The 25,147-nt window shown below is 45.0% G+C and overlaps 1 protein-coding gene across 2 annotated transcripts in view; it reads left to right on the top strand.

Moving 5' to 3' along the window:
* Positions 1-3,556: 3,556 nt before the first annotated feature.
* Positions 3,557-25,147, top strand: part of Iqgap1 (IQ motif containing GTPase activating protein 1) — a 90,202-nt gene continuing 68,611 nt past the window's right edge. The window contains exons 1-2 of one of the 2 annotated variants that reach the window (XM_039082350.2): positions 3,557-3,746; positions 6,485-6,584. In XM_039082350.2, the coding sequence (XP_038938278.1) occupies positions 3,692-3,746; positions 6,485-6,584 (155 nt within the window). In that variant the 5' untranslated portion in view covers positions 3,557-3,691. The remainder of the gene's footprint in view (positions 3,747-6,484; positions 6,585-25,147) is intronic. The other variant, NM_001108489.1, reaches the window with a different exon arrangement.

Raw genomic sequence — 25,147 nt, 5'->3', positions numbered from 1 at the left:
TTGAAGAGTTTGAAGATACAGAAGTAGCCAAGTTACTGAATGTAACCAAAATTGTTTGGTTTTTAAAAAGCAACTTGTGATGTTTGGATAGATGGCTCAGAGATGGAGAAAAAGCAGTGGCTGTTCTTCTATAGGGCCAGGGTTTGATTCTCAGGCCCCAAATGGATTACAATTGGCTGTAACTCCAGTCCCAGGGGATTTAATACCTTCTTCCTCTGGCCTCTGAGAGCACCAGGAATGCACATGGTACAGAAACATATGTATAGACAAAGCACCCATACACTGGGGCTGGAGAGATGGCTCAGCAGTTAAGAGCAGTTAAGGGGACCTGGGTCTGGTTCCCAGTACCCACATGGTGGCTGACAACCAACTGTAACTCCAGTTTGAGGGGATCCCGTACCTTCCACTGACCTCAAGTGTCTGGCACCCACAAGGCACACATGCATCCACGCTGGCAAATCACTCACATACATAAAATAAAATTGGAAAATGTAACCCACAGAAAATAAAATAAAAAATGTTTAAGAAGTGACTTGTTAAAAAACCAAAACAAAAACAAGAACAACAGGGCAGTGGTGGCTTCTGCCCTTATTCCCATCACTCAGGAGGTAGTGGCACGTTCAAGGTGAGCCTGGTCTACAGAGTGAGTTCCAGGACAGCCAAGCCTATACAGAAAAATCCTGTCTCAAAAACAAACAAACAAACCCCAACAAAAACCAAAAACCAAAAACCAAAAAACAAACAAAAAAACCCCAACGAAAACCAAACACCAAAAAACAAAACAAAAAAAACCCAAAACAACCTTCTCAAACCCAACGAAAGCAAACCAAACCATGCTGACCTTCTCCAAAGGATGAATCGTGTAAGTTGAATTTAAAGGCCAGAGAAAGGTTCACTGGGTTGTATGGCTGAACCTATAGTTCTAACTGCACAGGAACCTAGGGGAGAGGGTTGATTGAGCTCAGGAATTCCAGGCAAGCTTAGTTAGCATACCTAGATTCCATCTTTAAAAATTAATAAAAGTACCCCAGCCCCCACACATATACTCAAACCCACAAAACAGAATAGGAAAAAGCCTGGAAAAAAAAAGACTTAGTCATAATAAACCTTCACATATTTGTGTGTGTGTCGCTCTCGATGGAACTAGGGCCTCATGCATGCTAGGCAGGTGTTTTGCCTCTGAGTTTTATCCCCTGCCCTCTTATAGGTTTTTCCTACTTATTTAAAGACAGGATCTTGTACTCACCTGCCTATCCCAGGTTTTGACTTTGCAATGAGATCTCCTGCCTCTACCCCAAGAGTACTAAGGTGACTGTTATGGTCCAGCGCCATTGTGATGTATCTTCTTCCTTTAGTAGTTCATGGCTGAGGGTGTAGCTTAGTGGCAGAGTGATTGACTAGCAGATGTCAGAGCATGGGGTATATCCTAAACACCATATAAAGAAAGTTTTTAAAATGTATTTTTAGGGCTGGAGAGATGGCTCACTGGTTAAGAACACTGACTCTTCTTCCAGAGGTCCTGAGTTCAATTCCCAGCAACCACATGGTGGCTCACAACCATCTGTAATGAGATCTGACACCCTCTTCTGGTGTGTCTGAAGACAGCTATAGTGTACTCACATAAAATAATAAGTAAATCTTTTTTTAAAGTGTATTTTTAAATTTTTATTTGTCTTGACACAGGGTCTCTCTACATAGCTTTGACTGTCCAGGAACTCACTATGTAGGCCAGGATGGCCTTGAACTCACAGAGATCTGTCTGCCATTACTTCCTGGGTGCTGGGATTAAAGTTGTGCCCCAACATGCCCAACTAAGAAGAAAGTTTGTAAGGAAAGAATGAGTAAATTGAAAATGGCTGGAACAAAGAGCCTGAAATTGGGTTGTAAAGGTGCTCGCCTGGTATGTTAAATAAGGCACACAAAGCAAACTGTGAAGGGAGTAATAGGGAAAACATATCTGTGACAAGAACTCTGAAGCTGGGCATGGTGGCACATGCTTTTAGTCCCGGCACTCAGGAGGCAGAGACAGGTGAATCTCCAAGTGTAGTCTTGCCTCTTTAGTGGGTTCCAGGACAGCCAGAACTACATAGTGAAACTTGTCCCCCCCACCCCACCCTCCAACACACACAAAGAACTCTGTGCTTTTAAACAACTTGCTGGTAATCATGATCATCTGGTTGGCAGAAGTGAGAACAGGATTATGATAATCAAAATAGTGTAATTACAGGCAGGGACAGAAACAAAACTAGATGCTTCAGAAATAGAGGTGAAGGGGCTGGAGAGATGGCTCAGCAGTTAAGAGCACTGTCTGCTCTTCCAGAAGACCTGAGTTCAATTCCCAGCAACCACATGGTGGCTCACAACCATCTGTAATGGGATCTGATGCCCTCATCTGGTGTGTCCGAAGACAGCTACAGTGTACTTATATATAATTAAAAAAAAAAAAAAAAGGTGAAGCAAACCTGGGGTGTGTGTGACTGGTGATTGAACACTTATAGAGAGTGAAGCAGGAACAGGACCAACGTTTGACAGTTTTTAGTGTCTGTGGGAGATGCAAAAGTGCACATTAGATGGTTTGAACCTACTGAGGGGCTTCTAGATTGTCTGGATTGTGAGTAGAAGCCATCAACTGTATATGGTGAGCGTAAGAGTCCTGAGAACGGGACTTTAACTTTTATTGTTTTTTTTTTTAACTTTTTGGAGGCAGTGTCTCACTCTGTAATCTAGGCTGGGGATTACAAGGGCAGGGATTGGGGATTTAGCTCAGTGGTAGAGCGCTTGCCTAGCAAGCACAAGGCCCTGGGTTCGGTCCCCAGCTCCGAAAAAAAGAAAAGAAAAAAAAAAAAAAAAGATTACAAGGGCAAAGGAAATCCTTAATAGGTTCAAGATACCCCGTAAGAACTTGCAAAGAAGAGTACAGATTGTAAAGAGGCGATAAATAGCTCTTCTGATTGAGCATCTTCATCCCCCAATTTAAGAGAATGAGCAGTTCTACGCTTTAGCACTGCTGGGGAGAACAGAGGCCAGATTGACATAATATGGCAGAGTAGGGATGGGAGTCTTTCCTGACAGTGGGTCCCACTTGCGTCCAATAACACCCTGGGCCACCTGAAACGGCTCCTTTAAAGAGCCGCGGTACAGGGGTTGGGGATTTAGCTCAGCGGTAGAGCGCTTGCCTAGCAAGTGCAAGGCCCTGGGTTCGGTCCCCAGCTCCAAAAAAAAAAAAAAAAAAAAAAAAAAAAAGAGCCGCGGTACAGAGCGGGTTAACTCAGCTGTCAAGGAAAGGCAGGCGCCGAAAAAAGTTTGGATTTCAAAGCTGTAGACATTGGCGGCTTTTCAGTCTGAGCCGTAGATAGGGTGAAGGCGGGGAAGTGTCGGGACAACCGACCAAGCGGGCCTGGGGACTGCTACAGCGCCCCGCCTCTTCGCTTCCGCAAGTGGAGAGCTAAGCTAGCAGGGGCGGGTCCTATAAAAGTGACCACGCCCCTTCCGCTCGCTCTGGGGAGCGCAGCTGGGCGTGGACTCAAGGGCGGGGTCTGCGGGGCGGGACCTGCAGGGTGGGGCTGATGGCGCGGGGCGGGGCCTTGAGGACAGCGACAGCCCGCGCACTGGGCAGGAGTTGCTGCTGCTACGGTCGCCCGCGTCTTCAAGGTCTCTGCTCTTCCTCACCGGAGACCGGGACTCGGCCGCCATGTCCGCCGCGGAGGAGGTCGATGGCCTGGGTGTGGTCCGGCCGCACTATGGCTGTGAGTACGGGGTATTTGGGGGTGCGAGGGCGAGGTTTTCCCAGGGGCTCAGCGGAGCGGGTGCGCGGGGTGGCTTGGGACCGCACAGACCCGGAAGAGCAGCCGGCTGTATGGCTGGTAGCAAGGTTGGCGTCTGAGCCCTCTCGAGCTCCGGAGGCGGCGGGTAGAAACCTGGAGGCCTCAGCCTTCGCTAGGCGCCGCGGCAGGGGAGCCCCACCCAGAGCCTCCACCGGTTAGTTCTACTGAGATTGGGGAAGACGGCCTAGGGTGAGGTGGCAGGAGGACTGACTGTGCAGGGCGTGTCCTGGGCACTGGACCCAGGGGTTCTGCTCGGGCGTGGTGGGAAGGTGCTGCCCGGATTGCTGCCTGCGAGGGTGATCCGGGGCGCAGACCCGCTCAGCCTTAGGCTAGCTGCGAGGCGCAGTTTTAGGCAGGCAGCTTACACTCTCCTGCTGGGTTCTCTCTTCAGCAATTCAAAAGTAAAATTAAAACATAAGCACACCGAAATCGCCCCCGCTCCACTTCCTCATTTTCTGTAGCCATCCCTGCAACATTGGTGAATTAACCAGCTGTACGTGGGATTGAAGTTACAAGAGGATCCCTCTGATTCTCGGGTTTAGATTTTATGTTTTGAGGAAAGTGTTTTCTTAAAGGATACTTTAACACATCCAGGTATGCATTAGATAGTGTTATAATGTGTGCCACGTTTGTGAAATAAGGGATGAAAAAGATCAAGCAGTGCCTTCAGAAACTGTCAGAGAAAGAGACAGGTGTACAGACGATTGATAATAAAATCAGTGGGGTTGGGAGTTTAGCCCAGTGGTAGAGTGCTTGCCTAGCAAGTGCAAGTCCTCAGCTCCAAGAAAAAAAATTGGGTGCAATAAAGATAAACGACGCATGAACTAACTAGGTATAAAGAGTAATGGGGGTGAAGAGAAGGGACTTGAGGCCGTGGGAACACAGGTGCTGACTTTTTTTTTTTTTTCCCGGAGCTGGGGACCGAACCCAGGGCCTTGTGCTTGCTAGGCAAGCGCTCTACCACTGAGCTTAATCCCCAACCCCCAGGTGCTGACTTCTGAACAGAGGGTTGAAGGATACAGTGTGGGGCAGGGTGTGCAAGAACACGACAAACTAAATGTGGTACTGGAGAATATAGGGTTACTGTGTGTGGGAACACATAGTGTCGTGGCAGGGCAGAGGTGGGATGGAAAGGGGGAGGAGAAGGGTAAGGAGCAGCCCACGCTAGCATGAGAATAGCTTTATAGTCTTCCCAAGGAGTTAGGAATTCCCTCGACCCTAGGGATGGCTGTGGAGGAGGCTGATGGCTGCAACACTTGGAGACAGGTGGGCGGAAAGGGCCCTTTATTAGCCCTGGGGCTGAGTTCATCCTACCTCAGTTTCCTCTTCTGTCGAGTAGTGGTAATCACAGGATTGTTCTGGGCTAGAGTGGGAGAAAGTGTGTAAATTGCTTAGTCCGGGAGTTGCAGGCTTCCATTGTCAATAGATGGGAAGGCATGATGCCCTCTATCTTAATTCTGACTCACAAGGACAGACGTAGTTGATACTTCTTGAAGCTACAAGAAAAGGTAGTACATATATTTAAAACATTTAGAAATTTGGTTCCTTGAGAATTTTTAACATAAAAAATGAAAATGATTATATCTATCTCCTATCCCTCCCCTCCAATGATTTATCTGAGATTGTATCTCACTGTATAATTCTAGCTGACCTCAACTTGCTGTTTAAGACAAGTCTGGCCTTGGACTCAGAAGTCTGCCTGCCTCTGCCTTCCAAGTGCTGGGATTACAGGCTTGTGCTATTACACCTGCATCTTTTTCTTTAAGAAAAAAAAAAAATTATGGGGGCTGGAGAGATGGCTCAGTGGTTAAGAGCACTGACTGCTCTTCCAGAGGTCCTGAGTTCAATCCCCAGCAACCACGTGGTGGCTCACAACCATCTGTAATAGGGTCCAATGCCCTTTTCTGGTGAGTCTGAAGAAAGCAACAGTGCACTCATATGAATAAAATAAATAAATACATCTTAAAAAATAATTTATGTGTTTGGGTGATTTGCCAACATGCATAATGTCTGTGCACTATGTGTGTACCTGGTGCCTGCAGAGGCCAGAAGAGAATGTCGGGTCCCCTGAAACTGGAGTTATAGCTCATTGTGGGTACTGGGAATTGAACCTAGATCCTCTGTAAGAACAGCCAGTCCTCTTAACTGTTGAGCCATCTCTCCACCCCCTAGGCTCTCTAAAGTAAAAAAAAAAACAAAAAAAACAAAAACAACAACAACAAAAAAAACCCACTAAGTCAAACTAGTGCTGCCCCTATGTGCATGAATGTCTTGACTGTCCATCGGAGCATGGGCAGCTTACCAGTGACCTGACTCCCATATGATGCATAAAACATGATTTTATATGCATGAGTGCATGCATAGACATGTGCACAACATATATACCCGGTGACCTGGGAGGTCAGAAACGGCATTGGCTCCTCTTGAACTAGAATTACAGATGCTTGTGAGTGGCCATGTAGGTGCTAGAAACCCTGGTCAACAAGTGCTCTTAACTGCTGACACGTTTCTACAGCCCCTTACCATATATATATGATATGTATATCATATATATAGAGAGATATATACATATATCTATATCTATCTATGGCTGTGGCTCTCATTTATTTCTGAGGAGAGTCACAGTGCTTGGCGTTTACACTCTTTCCTTCTTGTTTTAGCTGTCCTGGATAATGAGAGACTCACGGCAGAGGAGATGGATGAGAGGAGGCGACAGAACGTGGCCTATGAGTACCTTTGTCATTTGGAAGAAGCAAAGAGGTACAGATGGACTAATTGGAGAGTTGACTGGGAGAAGGAACCGATGTTGTATGCTTTAAAAAAGATTGGCTTTTATTTATGTGTATGCTTTTTGGAACCCGTGTATGGCTGCCCGAGGAGTTAGAAGGTGTTAGATCTTCCTGGAGCTGGAGTTACAGATGTGGCTGGCAACCCAGCTCTGGTCCTTCGAAAGAGCGGCAAGTGTTCCTAACTGCCGAGCCATCCGTCTAGCCAGCCTCTGCAGATAGCACTTTGTGTGCATTATACTTTAGGTAAGAGTGTTGGAGGCTGGTCGTTGAGAGGATAAGTAGGAGAAGTGTAGAGTGTCTATTCATGGGAACAAGTGGGCCATGGTGGTTTATGATGAAACACTGTGTCCAACACTTGTGCATACTGAAAAGGTTTCCAGCTTTGTAGTTTTCCGCTTTTCTTCTGTTTATAGTGGTTGTTTTGGGTACTGCCAGCTGTCTGTTAGAGATAACGATTTAAAGTTATGGTTTGATGTTCTTGATCCTAATGGTTCCTAATTCTTCACAGGCTTCCATTTGTGTATTGAGCCCATCTCCTCGTGACTCAGAGTGGGTATCAGGTTTAGAGGGCTGATAGGGTGGGCTGAAAGGGGCTGAGGACATATATACCTTAGTGGTGAAGTACTTGTTGAGTGCTCAAGGTCCGGGGAGATACCCAGTGCCAGAAGAAAACGGCAGAACCTTGTCTAGTAAGGTAGTGCCGTAGGTATAGATCTAACCATCGGCAGCACTGAGAGGCCTTTCGGCAAACTCAATGCTGCCACTTTTTTTTTTTTTTTTTTTTTGGAGATGGGCTGTCCTCAGACTCACTCTGTTGTCTGGCCCTCCCAAGTGCTGAGATCAACAGGCATGCGCCACCACACCCGTCCCCTCTGCGTTCTTCATAGCTGCCGTTTATCTTTTCTAGATATCTCAAGACCTTGTGATCTTAATTTTAGGGTGTCAGTTTGTTATCAGTGGTTCCTTTTGTTGGGTTGCTTATATTTCTTTGCAAGGTTCCAGGGTAGATAAGCACAATTATAGGTCTTGTACACTGAGGAATAATAGAAGATAATTGTCACCCAGGTTTAATGAAGATCAGGGATGTTTCAGACCGGCTGTATAAAACCTGAGTGGAGATTTGATTTTTCTGCTAAGAGCACGCCAGGAAAGTTGGCAATAAATACGAGTTCCTGAGCCCAGGAACCCCTTCAGAGCTTCCCTTTCTCGAAAAATGACAAAACCAGCCCCAGTTACAGGCCCCTTGGTGCCCCTCCCTGGACGCTATAAGACTGAAGTGGTGGGTTCCCTGCTGGAGCTGAGATTGTGAGTCACCTAAGGAGAATTCCTAGGAGTGGGACCTGGCTCTTAACTCCAGAGCCATCTTTTCTATTGTGTCTTCTTGAGTCTCAGCTGCTTCTCTGAGTTTGAAGCCTGTTCAGAAAGTCAGAGAAAGTTATTAGTTAGATAAGGATTATCGATGAAGACAGCAGTCTTTCCTGGGCCGATGCTGTGGTCTCCTCCTCTTTCTGCTTCCTTCTCCTTTCTTCTCTTTCTCCTCCTCTTCCTCTTCCTCCTTCTTCCTTCTTCCTCATCTTCTTTCTCCCCTCCCCCTCTCCTCTTCCTTTTTTTTTTTTTTGTTTGTTTTTTGAGACAGAGTTTCTCTGTGTAGCCCCGACTGTCCTAGAACTCACTCTGTAGACCATGCTGCCCTCGAACCCAGAGATCCACCAGCTTCTGAGTGCTGGGATGAAAGTTCTGCACCACCACTGCCCGGCTGACACTGGTCTTCTAAATGGAAGCTTCTTGTGATGGTTTTGGTAGTGCCAGGGGCTGACGCATAACGAGCGTTTGCTGAGGCAATGAGCCGCTTCCCCAGCTTACTATGAAACTGCAGGTAGCAAGAGAAGAAGGTGCGAGGAAGGGGACATTTTCTCCTAGGAAGTTTGTAAGGCAAAAAAAAAAGTCCTCGGACACTTAACTTGTGACCTCGTTGTGGAAGGTCAAGGAATTTGTCAGCTGCAGCTGGTCTCAGAAGCCATTTTGTGCTCCCTGGAGCCATTGGGAATGAGAAGGGAGACACCAGCTTGCAGATTCCCTCTCCTACCTGTAATTCTTCCGCTTGGATTTCCCCTGTGACATCACCATTTTACAGCGGGACACTGACGTCTACATCTTACCTCTCATTCAGTCTCTCAGAGCATGTTGCTGATATCCACTGTGTTAGTGTCATACCACTCGGCCAGCTTAAAGTTTTACTTTTCCAGAAGTGCTGGGGATCTGAGCGTTGTGCCTGCTAAGTGCTGGGCATGCACGCTCACCATTGGGCTACACTCCTAGCACAAGGTCAGCGTCTGTGCAGACTAGCCATCTCATTTCAGCGAGGAGGCCAAGGCCTGAGCTTTCGTAGTCTACTTATAGCTTGTCTTCTAGGGGTAAGGCTTATGTAACCTAGGCTAGCCTGGAGTTCACAATGTAGCTGAGGATGACAGAAACCATGAGCCCCATGCCAAAGTTGTCTGCCAGCACACCTGGCTTCCCAGCGTTTCCTGGTTAAGGGATGTCCATTGTTTGTGCAGTGGTCCTTAACTGGGTATGTGGTGTGTGCACTAGAGTCTCCTGGGAAAGTTTTCACCAGTGCAGGTAATCTGGGTTTTACTGTAGTGTCCTACTGCTGAGCTATGCCGCAGCTCCATACCTAAATACTTCAAATGCCTTTGGTGATTTAGATCGACTTCCTTACTCTCGTTGAGAAGTAGGGCATTCATACCTTTAACACATTTACATTTTTTGAATGGTTTTTAGACCATAGCCTCCTCGGGAGTTAATAGTCCTCTTGACATTTTCTTTTTAGGTGCAGTACTTACTGGTAACATTTTATTTGCGGTATTTTAAAGCATGTACTTTCCAACAGGTGTGTTTCCCAGTATATAAAAGTAGCCCGTCTATATAACCCATCGAGAGACCATTAGTCTGAAGGATTTCTCAGTTGGCTGTTTACTTTAGGAAGTAACTTAGGCTGTGCGGACATCTGTGATAGTCTTTATTCACCGTTTGTTTTAAGCTTTGGACATAATTAATAGTTGTGCATTGCCTGTATTGTGTGTGTCCTGGCACTGGGAAAATGTTGCCTGGTTTATTTTAGGGAGTAAATGGTATCAAATTTGGCTTCTGTACTGTTCCCCTGGCCCCATCCCCAGCACTCAACAGCAACCTCTGATTAGAAAATCAGTTGTGGAAGTATCTAAGTTGTGACTGGAGAGAGCCGGGAAACCTGGCAATGTTATGGCAGGACAAGGGGGGTAGTATTTCTACCAGTCACCTAATGTGATGCCTGCTGGTCAGTCAACAGTGGCCAGGACTTCTTCTCTGTCCTGTTGCCTCACCTGGGCAGCTGGGCTGTGTCTGTGAGCTCCTGAGGCTCATCTTCCCCTCTAGCAAAAGCCCATGTTTCCTCTTTAGATTGGCCTGGTCCTATTTCCTCCCAAGTTGGAGGAGCCCCAAGCTCTGGGGTTTACATCAACTTGGAGGCCAGGAATAAAGATGAGGGAGATCCAGGGGAGAAAGGCTCCCTTCTATTTATAACACCTCTGCTCCTCCTACTGGAGGCTCCACCTTAGTACAGAGGCACTATTGTGTGTCCCTGGGCTCTCTACTTCTCCTGTACCTTTCACAGAGTCTGTTCTTGGGGACGTGAGTTGAGAGAACAAGATTGAATGCATGGAGACTGGTGTGTGTCTGTGTGTAGAAAGATCAGAGGATGCTGCAGGTTTGGGTTTGGGTTCATAGTTTCCCCAAAGGTTAAGTGAGGACATTTAAGTGTGGGTTTCGTAAAAGTATGTACTGGGCATAGTTGAGAATATGACGAAGATCGCTGCTTTACTGCTTGACAAGTGGCTTCAGTGTGGATATTAAGCCGATGCCCTAATAAAATATTTTAGAATGCTAAAATAAAGCAGAGCAAAGACTATCAAAGGATACTTTTAGCACTTACACTTACTTCTTTCTTTATGTATTTACTTATGGCTGCTCTGATTGGGCTTGACATTTATTTAGCTGTATGGGAGAGGAATGCCATCTCATCTGTTGAAGGAGGTAACATTGACATGTGAGGTATGTAGGTAGGTACTTGGGTCTTGAGACAAGAGAATGTAACAGAGAAGGATCAAAAGGTGGCTTAGGTAGAAAAAGAAAAGGAGCCAAGAGAGAACGTATTAGGTAGGTCAGAGGAGTGCAGAGAGTTTGCAAGTGAAGGAAAATTCACTTAGGTTAAAGGCCACACAGACAGTTCATTCTTGTACTCTTCAATAATCTACTTAGTCCCCTCTTTCAGGGCCTTTCTGGTGTATCCCTTTGAGTCTTCCCTGGGCTACCTTCTCCCTAAGTACTCATACCCCAGGGTGTGGACACTCCTCCAACTCCCCTTGTAGAAAGGCAAGAACAGGCTGTGGCTGGTTGGAGATTGTCGGAGACCACACAATGTTAACAAGAGCTTAGCATTAACTGGAAGCACTTTACTTCAATTGAGGGGAACTGAAAAGGTATTTTGGAAAGAACAACTTTTGAAAACAAATTCCCTTTTGTGTGTACATCTTTGCTGTTGGCATAGAACATTTTCTAGGTTGGTCTCTTGAGATCCCTTTCCGGAATGGTACTAGAATTCCAGGAACAGCTGGATATTTCCCAGGTCAGACTCTGATTCTGAAAACAGAAGTTAAGATATTTACAAGGTAGAACCCCTAAATGCATAGGCAAGATACCTAGGGAGATTAGCATGCTTTTGGAGTCTTAGATGGAGAAGTATTGCTGAAGGGGGAAGGAAGAAGCAGATGTGTTCCTCGCAGCAACAGCGCTGCTCACGCAGCAACAGTGCTACAGATGTGAGCTTTTTCCTAATATGGCTGTCAGGCAAGGCACTTTTACCAGAATCCATGGTACACTTTACAAATGTGAAGCTGAGGCAGGGTGATGTGTCACAGGCCTTCAGTCCTAGCACTGGGGACCGATGCAGGAGGAACAGAGAGGCAAATCTTTGAGTTTGAGACCAGCCTGGTCTACATAGTGAAATTCAGGCCAGCCAGGGCAACATAAAAAGACTTTGTCTTTTTTTTTTTTTTTTTTTTTAAATATGAAGCTGGGGCTGGAAAATGGCTTAATGGTTATAGGAATTAAAGAGCACTTGAGTTCAGATCCTCAGAAAAATGCCAGGTGGGTGTGATCTGTCTGTAATTCCAGCCCCAGAAAGCTGTCAAACAACACTAGTCATCTTAGCAAACTCTGGGTTTGATTGAGAGACCCTGCCTCAATGAATAAGGTAGAAGAGTAATGGTGGATATTGATTCCTGTGATAAACCTTAGATTTCCACATGCACACATGGAGCCATATGTGTATATGTGTATGCATACATAAAGAGAAATGCACACACACACACACACACACACACACACACACACACACACACACACACACACACATGAAAACTGGAAAAACATTTGAAGCTGTGTGGGTAGCTCCAATTGTAATCCCAGCCTTTGGAGTTGGAGACATGGAAGGTTAGGAATCAGAGTCGCCGTCAGCACCATCTCCTCTAGTGTGAGCCACAGGAAACTCAGTCTCAGAACTCAAAGAAATAGTGAGCTGGGGTGAGATGTGAGCTGAACACTCAGGGAGGCTGAGACAGGAAGATCGTGAGTTTGAGGCCAGCCTAGACTGCATAGCTGGGTTCTGTCCAAAGGAAACAAAACAAAAGGCTTGTGGGGTTGTGCATGCTTACCTAATCTCAGGATTTGGAGAATGAGGCAGGATTGAGAACTTGAGACCAGCATGGACTTCAAAGTGAGATCTGCCTCAAAAACAAACAAACCAACCAACCAGCCAACCAACCAACCAACCAACCAACCAGACAAAGTGGGACAATTTTAAAGGTCTTTGTTATAATGGTATAGCAGGCCAGTCGTTACCATCATTGCTAAGAAAAGTCATACAGCTGCCCCCGTGATACTGACAGCTACGTAGAGCACACTGAAAAAGTCTAAAGGCTGTTGAGGTAACTGGGTCATGGAGAAGAACGTTGAAATGTTTGGGTGAACTGAAAAGAATGGGACTTTGAGTTTGAGCAGGTAGGTATACGCTTTGATTCTCTGGTTTTGCAAGCTGTTTAACCCCAGGCAGTGGGCTATATGACCTCAGAGGGGAAAACTGTGTTACAGAGTTGCTTGCTATGGGGGTCAGGTGGTAGCCCAGGGAGATACAGAAAACACTCAGCAAATGCGTTTTTAAAAGATTTACTGTTTTAGTGTCTTTTATGTGAGGGTTTTGCCTGCCTATACTTGCATATCACGCATGTGCTTGGTGCCTTCAGAGATCAGAAGAGTGCACTGGCTGCTAGAAGTGGAGTTAAGGATGGTTGTGAGCCACCATGTGGGTGCTGGGAATTAAACCCATGTCTTCTGCAAGAGCCTCTGAGCCACATCTCCAGCTCCGGTGAATGCATTCTTTACCCTGGTCTGTGGACTAAGGGAGATGTAAAGATGAGAACTTGATGCAGGGCTTCAGAGTCCCAAGCACCTCTTACCCAATATGTGGCCTAGGATGCTATGCGGATGGCCCAACACATTTGTGCACTGTCTTATGTCACAATGGCAGACGTTAGACACCCCTGTAAGGCTGGTGGCCCTTGTTTCCACTGGAGACTTCAGTAATTTTTGGAGAGGAAACAGTCACAGAGAAGAGCAGGGTGGGGGAGTGAGGGGACTGCCCTTCCACTGACCACTGTCCTGTTGTAGCTAACATCCCTTTACACTGGACAGCAGTAAGGGAAGGCCGGGATTGTGCCGGGGTTGAAGGGTGCTGTGAAAGTGCATGGCTTTAGGTAGTTGTATCATAAATTCAACATTTTTAAAAGGTTCAGTTTGTTTTTATAGATATGCGCACATTTGTACAGGTGCTTGGGGAGGTCAGATGAGGGAGTTGGATCTCCTGGAGCTGAACCTATAGGCACTCGCAAGCCTCCCACATGGGAGCTGGGAACTGAACTCAGGTCCTCTGTAAGAGCCATTGAGCTTTCTCTCCAGCACCACAAATTTCCAAAATTTCTTATTGTTTTTAACATTCATATAAAATTTTTTTTAGATTTATGCCAATTTAAAACGTTGCTTTGACTATTGGCTAAGCGGAACACCTTGTTACATTTTGTCTATAGTTTTTTTATTTTTATATCCAGATTTTCTGTTATCTGCTTATCTTTTATGGCCATGTTGTTAACTTCTGTAAGCTCTCCGGTTGTGTATATGCATGTGTACGTGAGCGTGTGCACATGTTTTTGTGGGTGAGAGTGCATATATGCTCACATATGTGGAAGCCAGAAGCCAGCTCCAGGTGTCACTTCCTCCAGCAAATAGCCACTTTTTTTTCTTTTTGAGACAAGGTCTTTTCGTCCTGAGGTTATGTAAAGTAAGGCTAGCCCTGAGATTACAAGCTGCTACCATGCCTGGCTTTCCCCCCTAGCTTCTGGGGCTTGACTCAGCTCTTTAGTTTGCACTGCACTCCTTCCTGTCTCTGCCCCCCACCCCCTGTGCTGTGATTACAGGTACACTCAGCCTGCTAACTTCCCTGTGGCTTCATAACTTTACTTAAGAAGATTTTCTTTAAATATTAGAGTGTTTCAGAAACCCCCCTCCAGAGGAGTGTGTGTGTGTGTGTGTGAGTGTGTGTGAGTGTGAGTGTGTGTATGTGTGAATGTGAGTGTGTGAGTGAGTGTGTGTGAGTGTGTGTGTATGTGTGAATGTGTGTGTATGGATGTGTGTGTGAATGTGTGTGTGAGTGTGTGTGTGAATGTGTGTGTGAGTGTGTGAATGTGTGTGTGAGTGTGTGAGTGTGTGAGTGAGTGTGAGATACATATCAACTTGTCTGGACTTGCCTGTCTCGGTGAATCGCGGACTTCTGAGTACTCTTCACTTCGTTTGCTTTGTCCTTTCCTAGGAAACTGCAACAGCTTCAGTTCGGCTCTTTGTCAAGTACTGTGACTTTTTTTTTTTTTTTTTTTTCTTTTCTTTTTTTCCGGAGCTGGGGACCGAACCCAGGGCCTTGTGCTTGCTAGGCAAGCGCTCTACCACTGAGCCAAATCCCCAACCCCATACTGTGACGTTTTTTACTTTTTTTACTTTTATAGACTTTTTGTTCCTTTCTGAATGGCATTGTCTTAGCACTTTTGTCTGTAATGTGGACTCTTTTCAGTGGGCCTGCGGTGTGCTGTGTGTGAGAGACAAGCACCTTACTACCAAGCCAGTCCTCAGTCAGACTCATTGATTTATAATAAATTTTAAAAGCTTTCCCTCTCCCCCTTTTTATTTCTTTTTTAAAACTTATTTATTTACATTCCAAATGTTGCTCCCTCTTATATTTCTTAAAATTAATTTCCAAGTTAGCACACAAGGTAATGGGGTCACTGTGCGTTGTCATTTTCCTGCATATGCGCCGTTATATTTTGTTCTTCCCTGTGCTGCCCTCTGCCCTCCTCCTGGCTGGTCCCTTCTTGCAATATCTCTTTGTTTATTTTAGCTCTAGGAAATTATCCGTTTTACCTTTAATAATTGCTCCTGATTCATTAGTTCTGTCTTGAGAGGGGAGCTGCACAGTCTCTTTATGACTTCTCTTCATTTCATTTGTTTATGTAAAGTCATAACAACCAGGCTGTAGTGTAAGTCATCGCAGCGGTCATCCTCCGTGTGCGCTCTGCATGTCTGCTCGATGCTATCTTGGTTTAGTTCTCACTGGGTCTGTTATCCGACTTCTTAGAGTATTCATTTTGACCTGTAAAATCTTTTTACTCTTGTTAATAGTTAAGAGGGCCTTCATTATTTCATGAAGAACATTGGGTAACATAGCAGTTCCCTCAGAGGCAGAGAAAAGGAGGCTCATGGGAGACGTGGGTTTGACATTTTACAGTTCTCCTTACAGACAGCGGTGTGGAGGTGGACGTGACCACACACCAGTGTTAACCGGGCGGCTGAGTGTACAGACTGTTGACCAGTCAAGATTGAGAAAGTCCTTGAGAGCTAAGCAGTCTGTTCATTTGACCTAATTTGGTATATATTTCTCCTGGGTTTAGAGATCAAAGCAGTAATTGTGCTCATGTGTTTTAAACCCCCAGTGACAAAATGGTGAAAATATATTTGAAGTCCTGAGTTAGCTTATTCTAGGAATTTCATTTCCTGGTCTTGCTAGGTGACCTGTCTCTGATTCTATATCATTTCTTCTGCTTTACTCTGTACTAATTTGGAGATACCTGTTGGTAGGAGCAGGGCCAGTTTTGAGTTCTTTTAAACGATGTGATATTTGATGGACCCCTGGTTGCTTCTGATTGGGGCTGCCTAAAATAAACCCGGTGACAAGTATTTGTGTAAATAAAGCGCTGGTAGGCAATATGAGACCTTCAGGAAGTGATTCATATCACGGCTGTTGTTTGTTTAATTTGGGACTCCGTTGCTTAGAGACCATATCTTCGAGGAGGCTGAGTGTGAAATACTAGTTGAATGCCAAGGGCCAGGGGCTACCTGATCAAATTAATCACAGACCTCCTCCTTCACTTTAATTTTGGAAGGCTCCTTATAGTGGCTTGGCAGTGTTTTTAATAAAAAAATGTAAACATACAAATGAAAGATTTGGTTAATGATTTAGTTTGAAAAGTAAATACTTAAATTTGAATTTTCAGGAAACATAATTTTTTGGATAGACTTGGTTATTTCCAGCAGGCATTATATTATAGAAAACTTAATTCTTTCTGTGTAAGACAGCTAAAGGAAAACATCAAAATCCCCATGACACCCCAGATCCCCTAAACCTGCCAATTGCGATGATAGGAAATGCTCCCATGTGTCCCAAGTCAGTGACTTCCTCTTGCTCGGTCCCCGTCCCTTGTGGTCATCAGTACCATTTCATGAGCACTTTCTCTCTTTGTGTGCCGCACTTTCCACACTGATCTGGTTATCTCTCGGGATGCCCTGCGAGGGGCTCGTTTACATTTAGCAGACAAGACAGCAAAGCTCAGAGAAGCTAACCACTTGTGTAGTGGATTTCCACTTTACCAGGACTCTGAAGCCCTCGCTGCTTCCATGCTGCCGGTATCTGTACAAACGCCAACAGTCGTAACCATCACTGAATGACGAGGCGTCAGTGGAACATCACTGTGGCGTAGGCATTATTTTTATTCCCAAGAGGGGACAATGAATTCACTTGTTCCAAGGCCCCTTAACTGTCTGCGTAATTCAGGCCTAGGTGTGTGTCACACCAACTATTGCCAGTGTTCCTGACCTCTGCAGACATGGAAGGGGCAGCAGTAAGGTCGAGACAACCGGCATTCAGCTGTCACTCGGCCTAGGACTGGAGCTGTTTCTGCTCATTGAAGTCTCACCCACCCTCTAATCTCCAATTTGTCTTTTGGTTTTGTTTTACATAGTGAGGACTGAACTGAGAGTCTCGTACAGGCTGGGCAAGTTGCCTGCTGCTAAACCACACCCCAGACCCTAGTGATTAGGAAAAAAGGTTCGAGGCAGGGCCTCCTTAAGTTGTCTGGGCTGGCTTCTGATTTGTCCTCCCGCTCTGGTGTCAGGAGAAGGTTGGAGTTCTAGGCATGGCCCGCCACACCCATTTCGTCATATATTTTTGTTTTTAACTGGATGGTTAGGCTATTTCTCATCTTTTTTTTTCCTACTTTCTAACCTGGTTTCTAACCTTTGGGTTTAGCTTTGGTCCCACCACACAGTCCTTTGCTAAATAGTGACCTCATGCAGACAGGAGTGGCAAGTTGGATTGGAAATTGCCTTGCATCGTTTTGGCAAGAGCTGTGTTTGGGGGATTGTGGGTGGAGGAAGGACTTGTCTGAAGGCCTCTATTTCTTCTTTACTGAGAATGCTTTCCTGTTGACTCACTGGAAACCATAACGAAAAGCAGAAGGCACACTGGAGAGGCAGCTGCCAGCCCGGGCTGAGGGCCTGAGCAGACACCAGCTGCCAAGACTGGTGAGATTTTTAAGGAGAGAAAGTAGAAGGGGATACTGGTTTTATTGTGAAAGGTAATTTTTCAAAAAAAGTATCATTATGGCCCAGGTTGAACTTTTTTTTTTTAAATTCAAAACCAGAGACTGCATGGCTGTGGTACATAATTCAGAGGGTATGGAGGTATAGAGAAGAAAAAGCCCGCCTGTCTCCTCACTCCTGTTTCTCCTGTCCCTCTGGCATCTTTTCCAGATAGATGACTGTTAGCCTTGTCCCCTTTTTATTCCAGATGTGTCATAAATATTTATTCCAGATTACCCTCTGCACTTTTATTTTGTGTAAGGTGTTTATAGTAACAGCATCTTAAGATATGTTTGAATTTACTAATCTTATATGTTAGCTTGTGGAGGCCTTTCCAGGCCATTTTATGCAGTCCTAATGTACATGAGATTACAGAAAGCCATTTGGGTTTGGAGAAATGGATAAACAGTTAAGAGTGCTAATTGCCCTTCCAAAGGACCTGATTTGGTTCCCAGCACCCATACTGGATGGCTCACGGTTGCCTTAATTCCAGTCTCATGGGGATGACTCCTTTGGCCTCTTAGATACCTTTAATCATCTTGTGCATGTGTGTACACGTGCATGAACACACACATACACACGTTCTCTCTCTGTACTGGTTTCAGGGGTCATATACTCTGTGCCCCAATAAGCCAGGTCCAGCCATCCCTCCTCAATAAGGCAGTTAATGAAGGCAAAATAATAGCAAAAAGAAAAAAAGGGGATTTATTCATGTAGCTGTGTTGGGAAGGGAGACAAAGCTAGTTCAGTTGACCTCCTGCAGGGTCAACTGAGGAGGACTAAGTATTTTTCTCTGTAGATGCCCCAGGGTGGCATAGTTTCCTTTCTCTGCAGGAGAGTCCTGCAGACTCTTTCTTGGGGTCCACTCTTTCAATAGTCTGACAGCCAAAGAGGGAGTACATACATGTCTCTAAGAGTATATCCTGCTAAACAGGTTTGTACATACTCACACATACACATAATTAAAAATTACCCAAAACTAAGTCTTAAAAATATTCCCTTATGGTATTCTTCCCTTCCCCTTTCCGTGATGGAGCTTGGACCCAAGGCCTTGACCATGTTAGGCAAGTAATCTGCTGGACTTTACCTCTAGGCCAGCCCCTGCCTAATAGTGTTCTAAAACATATATACATACGTGTACGTAGCATCATTTAATATTTATAAATATATTACAATACATTAAATATGAACATATATAATATACATACATGTGTAGCATGTAAATGATGAAACTGGACATGTGTGTATATGTATATACACACATATATAGAGTTTTAACATTTCATTTACCTCTTTGATTCATTTAGAATTTTGGTGTGAGGACTTGGGTGGATATCTTATTTATTTTGTTTTGTTTGAAGCTGGGTTTTACTATATAGCCCTGTGTTGTCTAGAACTGACTGTGTAGACCAGGCTGGCCTTGAACTCATAGAGATCCACCTGTCTCTGCCTCCTGAGTGCTGGGACAAAGGTGTGCACCAGCCTTTGATCCTAGCACATCCAGGATGTGTATTTTATTCTGTTTTTGTTCAGACTTTTGGATAATATCTTCAATTTTGTACATCATTAATAATTGTCTTAATACATTGGCAGAGGAATGTACCTTTAGTATCTGAACTTAGTGTGTGTGCACGCACGAGTGTGTGTGTCACTAAGGAAGGTAATGGTGCACACAGCATTTCTTTTTTTTTTTTTTTTTTCTTTTCTATTTTTCGGAGCTGGGGACCGAACCCAGGGCCTTGTGCTTGCTAGACAAGCGCTCTACCACTGAGCTAAATCCCCAACCCCGCACACACATTTCTTAAGGTTCACTTTGCCATTGTCTCTCTCGTAGATTGACTGTCTTAGAAGCAGTGTTGTGAGTTACTGTGGTCTGGGAAGCACTGTTCTCAGCGTAGGTTAGGAATTGGAGCGAGGACTCCACTAAGAACTTGTGATATTTATGTCCATTTCTTTTCTGCTGTGTGTCATATTCCTGGAAGCTAACAGGGTTTACATGAAGGACTTGCACTAATTGGCTGAATGTAGTTGCTTGAGCTTCACCATCATCTTTAAGACACTGTTTTTGTTGTTTGTCTTTTGAGATGGTCTCATGTAGCCCAGGCTCCTTGGTTCTCCTACTCGTACCACTAAGTGCTGGGACTACAGGTGTGCGCCATCATGCCCAGCTTCGAGAGTCGCTAGAAAGGACAGAACTGAGTTTTAAGAGTTGGGATTGCAAATGTACTAATTATTTCAAAGAAAAAGAAAGCATATCATAAATTCTGACAAAACACAGGAATGGCAAAATTGCAGGGCACATCGTCAGATAGCCCTCTTCTGAGGACTTGGGAAGCCCAGAAGTGACGTGGGGCTAGGAGCCACAGTGGCACCGCATTATGGACTTCTTGGAGAGCTGTGCTGCAGAATGTCTCCTCTTGAACAGGGTCACCACAGTGATGAGTCACAAAAACAAGTAATGTCTAGATTGCAGCAAGGCATTTGCAAGTGTGTCTTGTGATACTTTTCAGAGAGGTTGGATAAATATGAATTAGATTGCAGTGTAATTAAGATGATTTATAGTTGCCCAAGTAAACCAGATTTAAAGGGGGTAAAGGAGGGGAGTGGCTGCTAGAGGGATGTAGGTTTCTTTTGGGGTAATGAGAGTATCCTGGGACTATATTGTAATAATGGTTGTACAGCATATTGAATATAACAAACCAAACCAGTAAACTGCTTGCTTTAAAATGTTTAAGAATGGTGACCTTGCAAAGTCTAGCTCAGAAGAGGAGCGATTGGTTTCGTTTGGTTTTGCTGTATGCGAGAGCCTGTGTAGCTTACCCCACTCTTCCATGTGTTCTGCAGCCGAGGATGGCCTTGGCCTTCTGTTCTTTCTGTCACTGTCTCTCCAGTGCTTGAGATCTAAGCAGGGCTTCATGTATGTCAGACCAGCAGTCTACCATTGAGCTGTATTCCCAGCCCCTGCATGTTTGTCTCTTTGTTTTTTTGAGATAGGCTCTCATGTAGCCCAGGCTGGCCTCAGATTCACTATATACCCAAGGATGACCTTGAACTCTTGATCTTCTTTCCCCTGTCTCCCAAGTTCAAGGATTTCAGGTATATGCGGTCTGCCATCACTCTCAGCTTTAGTCACTGGATTTTTAACTCAAAGAAAGCTCTTTAGGGCACCTTCTCATAAGTAATGTGTCAATCAAATTTGAATTGCTCGGGAAGTGGTTAATACAGCAAATTCTGTTTTTACAATACACTGAGTTATCACAGTGTAGTAAGAATAACTTTCTTTATTGTGGTAGAAAAGGTCTAAGTGCAGAATCAAAGAGAAGTAGCATTAGTAGGGAAAGCAAAGGACATCTGAGATACTTGTTAACCATTAAGTCTGGTGACCTGAATTTGACCCTTGGAACCATCGTAAAGGTGGAAGGAGAGAGCCGCCCTGGACTCCCATGTGCAGTGTGGTCTGGAATTCACATGCATACAATAATTATACATTAAAAACAAACCACCAGGTGGACAGAACACACCTGAGGAGTGACACTTAAGGTTGACCTTCATATGTATGTGCAAGCATGTGCATGTGTACGCTTTCTAATAGCACATAAACAATGTCAGAGCCACTTTGGGAAACCACATTGTAGAAGACTTTCAGGCACAGATTCATAGACCCAAGGAGGCTTCTTACCGTGCTCGACCCTATTTCTGATGTTATTTAAAGATTTACTTATCTGTGTATCTCATGTATGTGGATGTTTTGTCTGCATGCCCGTGTCCACAAAAGAGCATCAGATCGCATTATAGACCCTTGTAAGCTGCCATCTGGGTGCTGGGACCTGAATTCAGCCCTTAACAGCTGAGGCATTCTGCTAGCTCCTGTTTCTGGAGTTATTTAAGTTAAGTTTTATTTTTATTTTTATTTATTTATTCTTTTTTGGGTTCTTTTTTTTGGAGCTGGGGACCGAACCCAGGGCCTTGTGCTTCCTAGGTAAGCGCTCTACCACTGAGCTAAATCCCCAGCCCCTTATTTTTATTTTTATTAAATGGTTTCAAATGACATGATAATATTCTGCTGCTCATTTTTTTCTGATATGGAAAAAGGATGGGGATGAAAAAAAATTTATTGACTTAAACCAAGTGAAAAGCATTTTGAACGCTTCCATTGTTCAGGACAGTTTGGTCATAGTACCAGAGAGGTGTGCAACACTAAGCCAGCCTTGCCTTTAGGAGGCTTCTGTACAGGGGCTGTAGAGCTGGCTTAGCAGTTCTGGTCCCGCTACCTGTGAAACTCCAGCTCCAGGAGCACCGCAGTCTCTTAGTCTCCTCTGTCCTTGCACCAATATGTGCAGATCCACATACAGTTAAAAACAGCAAGCCTGTTTTAAAAAGAGGCCTCCATATTAATTGGACAGACAAGACATAAGCATTGAAAAGTTACCCAACAAGAAAGAATAAAAGGCCTGACTGTCACAAGGTCACATGTGGTGGCTGATGGGATGATGCCAACTGTTTCTGTGTAAAAGTTTAGATGGCGGGGAGGTCATTTGGTGGTGGAGTTTTGAAAGAAAGGCCAAAATTGTAAAGAAGAGAAGGAAAATGTGTCCATATTCTTGGTCCTCCCCTTCCCTTTTGGCCCCCAGTAGCACATCTGACCACAGTGCTCCTCAGTAACTAGGTGCTTAGAACCGTGGCTCAGTTCAGAGTGTGCAGTGTGCAGTGTGCAGTGTAGGCGTTGTGGTGGGTTAGTGGTGTGGTGTCATGACTGTGCTGTAGTTTTCTGGATCTTCTTAGTTTCTTGTTTCTTATTGTTTGGTCAGGGGTAGTATGTTCCTTAAGCAGGGGAGACTGAGAGACCTTCCTCAGCAGTTAGAGCACTTTGACTCAGAGACAGAGGAGGGTCTGCCTTTATGTGGCAAGCACTGGTGCTAGTAGGTAGAGATAGAGACACACGGTGTGGGGGAGTCGAGAAGTTGGGTGTTACTATTTGTGATCACAGGGAAGGGGACTTTGAGGCTTCCTTGGAATTGGCTGGGATGGGTGAGGCTGATCTGGAAGTCTCAGCAAGCCTTTATGCTTGGCAGGCACCTCCATCTCTAGCTTCCTATATCATGACTTGCATAAAATTCCTTGGAATTTGTCCCTCCCCAGCAGATTTACTGTGCCATCTTGGGCTCTCTTCCTGTTTTCTTTAGAGTCGACATCGGTGTTATTCTCTAGGACACAGGCTCTGTTGAGTCGCTTCTCTCCCAGCACAGACATCACAGTGCATTTACTAAGTGCTCCCTCAGCCCTGGCCCTCTCCTCTGACGATTGTCTTCTTCCTTTCTGTCCTCTTCAGCCCAGTCGAGAGGGTGCAGCTGGCGGGCCTTTCTCTTCTCATGGATAGTTCTTGCTAAGATAACTTAGATTCTGTGTCCAGTGGAGCTTTCTAGTGACTTGTCTCACTCTGCTGCATGACGTCGCCCCCCATGCGGAGCTCTCTTCCTTTTAATTGAGTACTTTTATTTTTCAGATTCTGGATTTTGAACTGTGTGAAAAATGTTTCCTTTCTGAGAACATAAACTCGGAGTTCTCTGGGCTCACCAAGGGAGTGCTGAGTTTAAGGCTTCTCCCTGTAGCTTCGTTAGAGCCCTCCACAACCCTCTCTCCTCCCCAACTTGTTACAAACCTTAGAGGGAAGAGCTGTGTCCTTAATGAGATCCATAGTTAACCACTCCTCCTAATTTGTTGTTACCAAGTCAGATGTGAAAATTAAAAATTTGGTGTGTATTATTATATAACATAAGGTGTATGCTGCCTTATTCCCAGGGCTTTCCAGAATATTGCTCTCATCAAGAAATAGGAGCCTGTCTTCTCCTTCCTATAGGGGCTGCTCTTCCTTTTCCTCCACTCTCTTCTCTTTTGGGAAGAGTTCTTAGGATGAACTTAGGGTATCACGTGTGGTAGGCAAGCGTCCTCCCGCTGAGCCCTGGGTCACACTTCAGAGAGGGTCACAGCTACAATCGCTAATCTAGAGCTTCAGAGACTTCGCTGTTGTCTCGGTTTAATTCAGTTCTGATTGGTTTTAATTATTTAACATCAAACATTCTGAAAGATGGCTCAGTGGGTAGAGATGCTGTGCTTGCCTGGCCGCTAAGTCCAACGGCTCGAGTTCAGTCCCTGCCTCCTCTTGCAAGTTGTCCTCCGACCTCTGCACACAAATAAACAATAAGTAAATTCAATAAAAAGATGCCATAAAATTCATTTGTAATATTTAGTGAATTATTAGTTTCTATCACCCGGTCAGACAGAGAGCCTCCTGTTGAAATATGAGAGACACCTTCTCTGATTCAGCTCAGAGATACATCTGTATTAGGTTTAAACAGAAATTAATCACATTACTTAACCAGAAAACATTTTTCTCTGCTCCTAACTTATTTATATATTTTTTAAATTTGGTTTAATTTATATACAGAAATTCCTTTTAAAATAGATGCTATCCAGATTTCTCATTTTGCTGCTTCAGCCTCGAAACAGGCTTCTGTGGTTTGCCCCCTCGCTACTGTAGTTTTTTCTCTCATTTCATGCCTTCTCCTCTCACAGGCACCTTCTCTTTATTCCTACTGCTCAGAATAATCTTTTAAAATCAAAGTCTTCTCTCTCCCTCCCTCCCCCCTCTCCCCCCCTCCCCCTGAGACTGGCTCAGGTAGTTTGGCTTGTAGCTGAGGGTGACCTTGGACTCCCAGTGCTGGGATTACAGGTGTTTGCTACCACACCCGGCTCTAAATCGAATCTTACTTATCCCTTCATTCCTGTTTCAAATACCCAAAGAGGTTTATACGTTTTCTTTGTCTCCTTCTGCCTGACCTGTTTTCTCCTATCAAACCCCTTCTCCAGTCCCCTCCATCCCAAAGGCTCTCCCTGGGAAGCTGGCTGCCCACGACCCTCCTGTGAAGCACAATGCTGTCTTAAGCTTGCTGTTTCTCTCTCTGGGCTGCACCTGCCACACGCGGTCAATTTTCTCAGGCCGTTTGCAAACCCAGTGGGTGCCTGTGAGGGTGGTTTAATGGAATCCCCAGTGTAGGGCTAGCTGACCGTATTTGGGAGGTTTTTAGCGTAGGGTAATCCTGGCATGGAGTTCCACTGGGCAGGATGGGTGTGGTAGCTGAGTTTCTGCTCCTGGAGGAACTGATTCTCAGCGGTTGGGGCAGTCAGTTCCGGCATTGGTCGGTTCCCCTTCTGTATTGCACAGAGCTGGGAAACCACTGAAGTCATGTGCTCTGCAGAACTTGTTCAACTGGTTTCCTCTTCACAGACCCCTAATTCAGATTCCCACCCTGATTCTTTTCTGCATATGCTCTTGGTCCGGGCTTGTTTTAGCCTTACCACAGTAGCATTCTGGGATAGTCACGTCTTTGTTTCACTGGTGGCAGAAAGGGTAGGGCTGAGAATTAAAAAATGTTATCAGTTGGACTAGGTAGACAAGTATTATGTAACCACTGAACTCAG

The sequence above is a fragment of the Rattus norvegicus genome, chromosome 1, assembly GCF_036323735.1.
Source record: "Rattus norvegicus strain BN/NHsdMcwi chromosome 1, GRCr8, whole genome shotgun sequence".
In the NCBI taxonomy this organism is placed as follows: Eukaryota; Metazoa; Chordata; class Mammalia; order Rodentia; family Muridae; genus Rattus; species Rattus norvegicus.
This window is presented reverse-complemented; position numbering and strand designations above follow the sequence as displayed.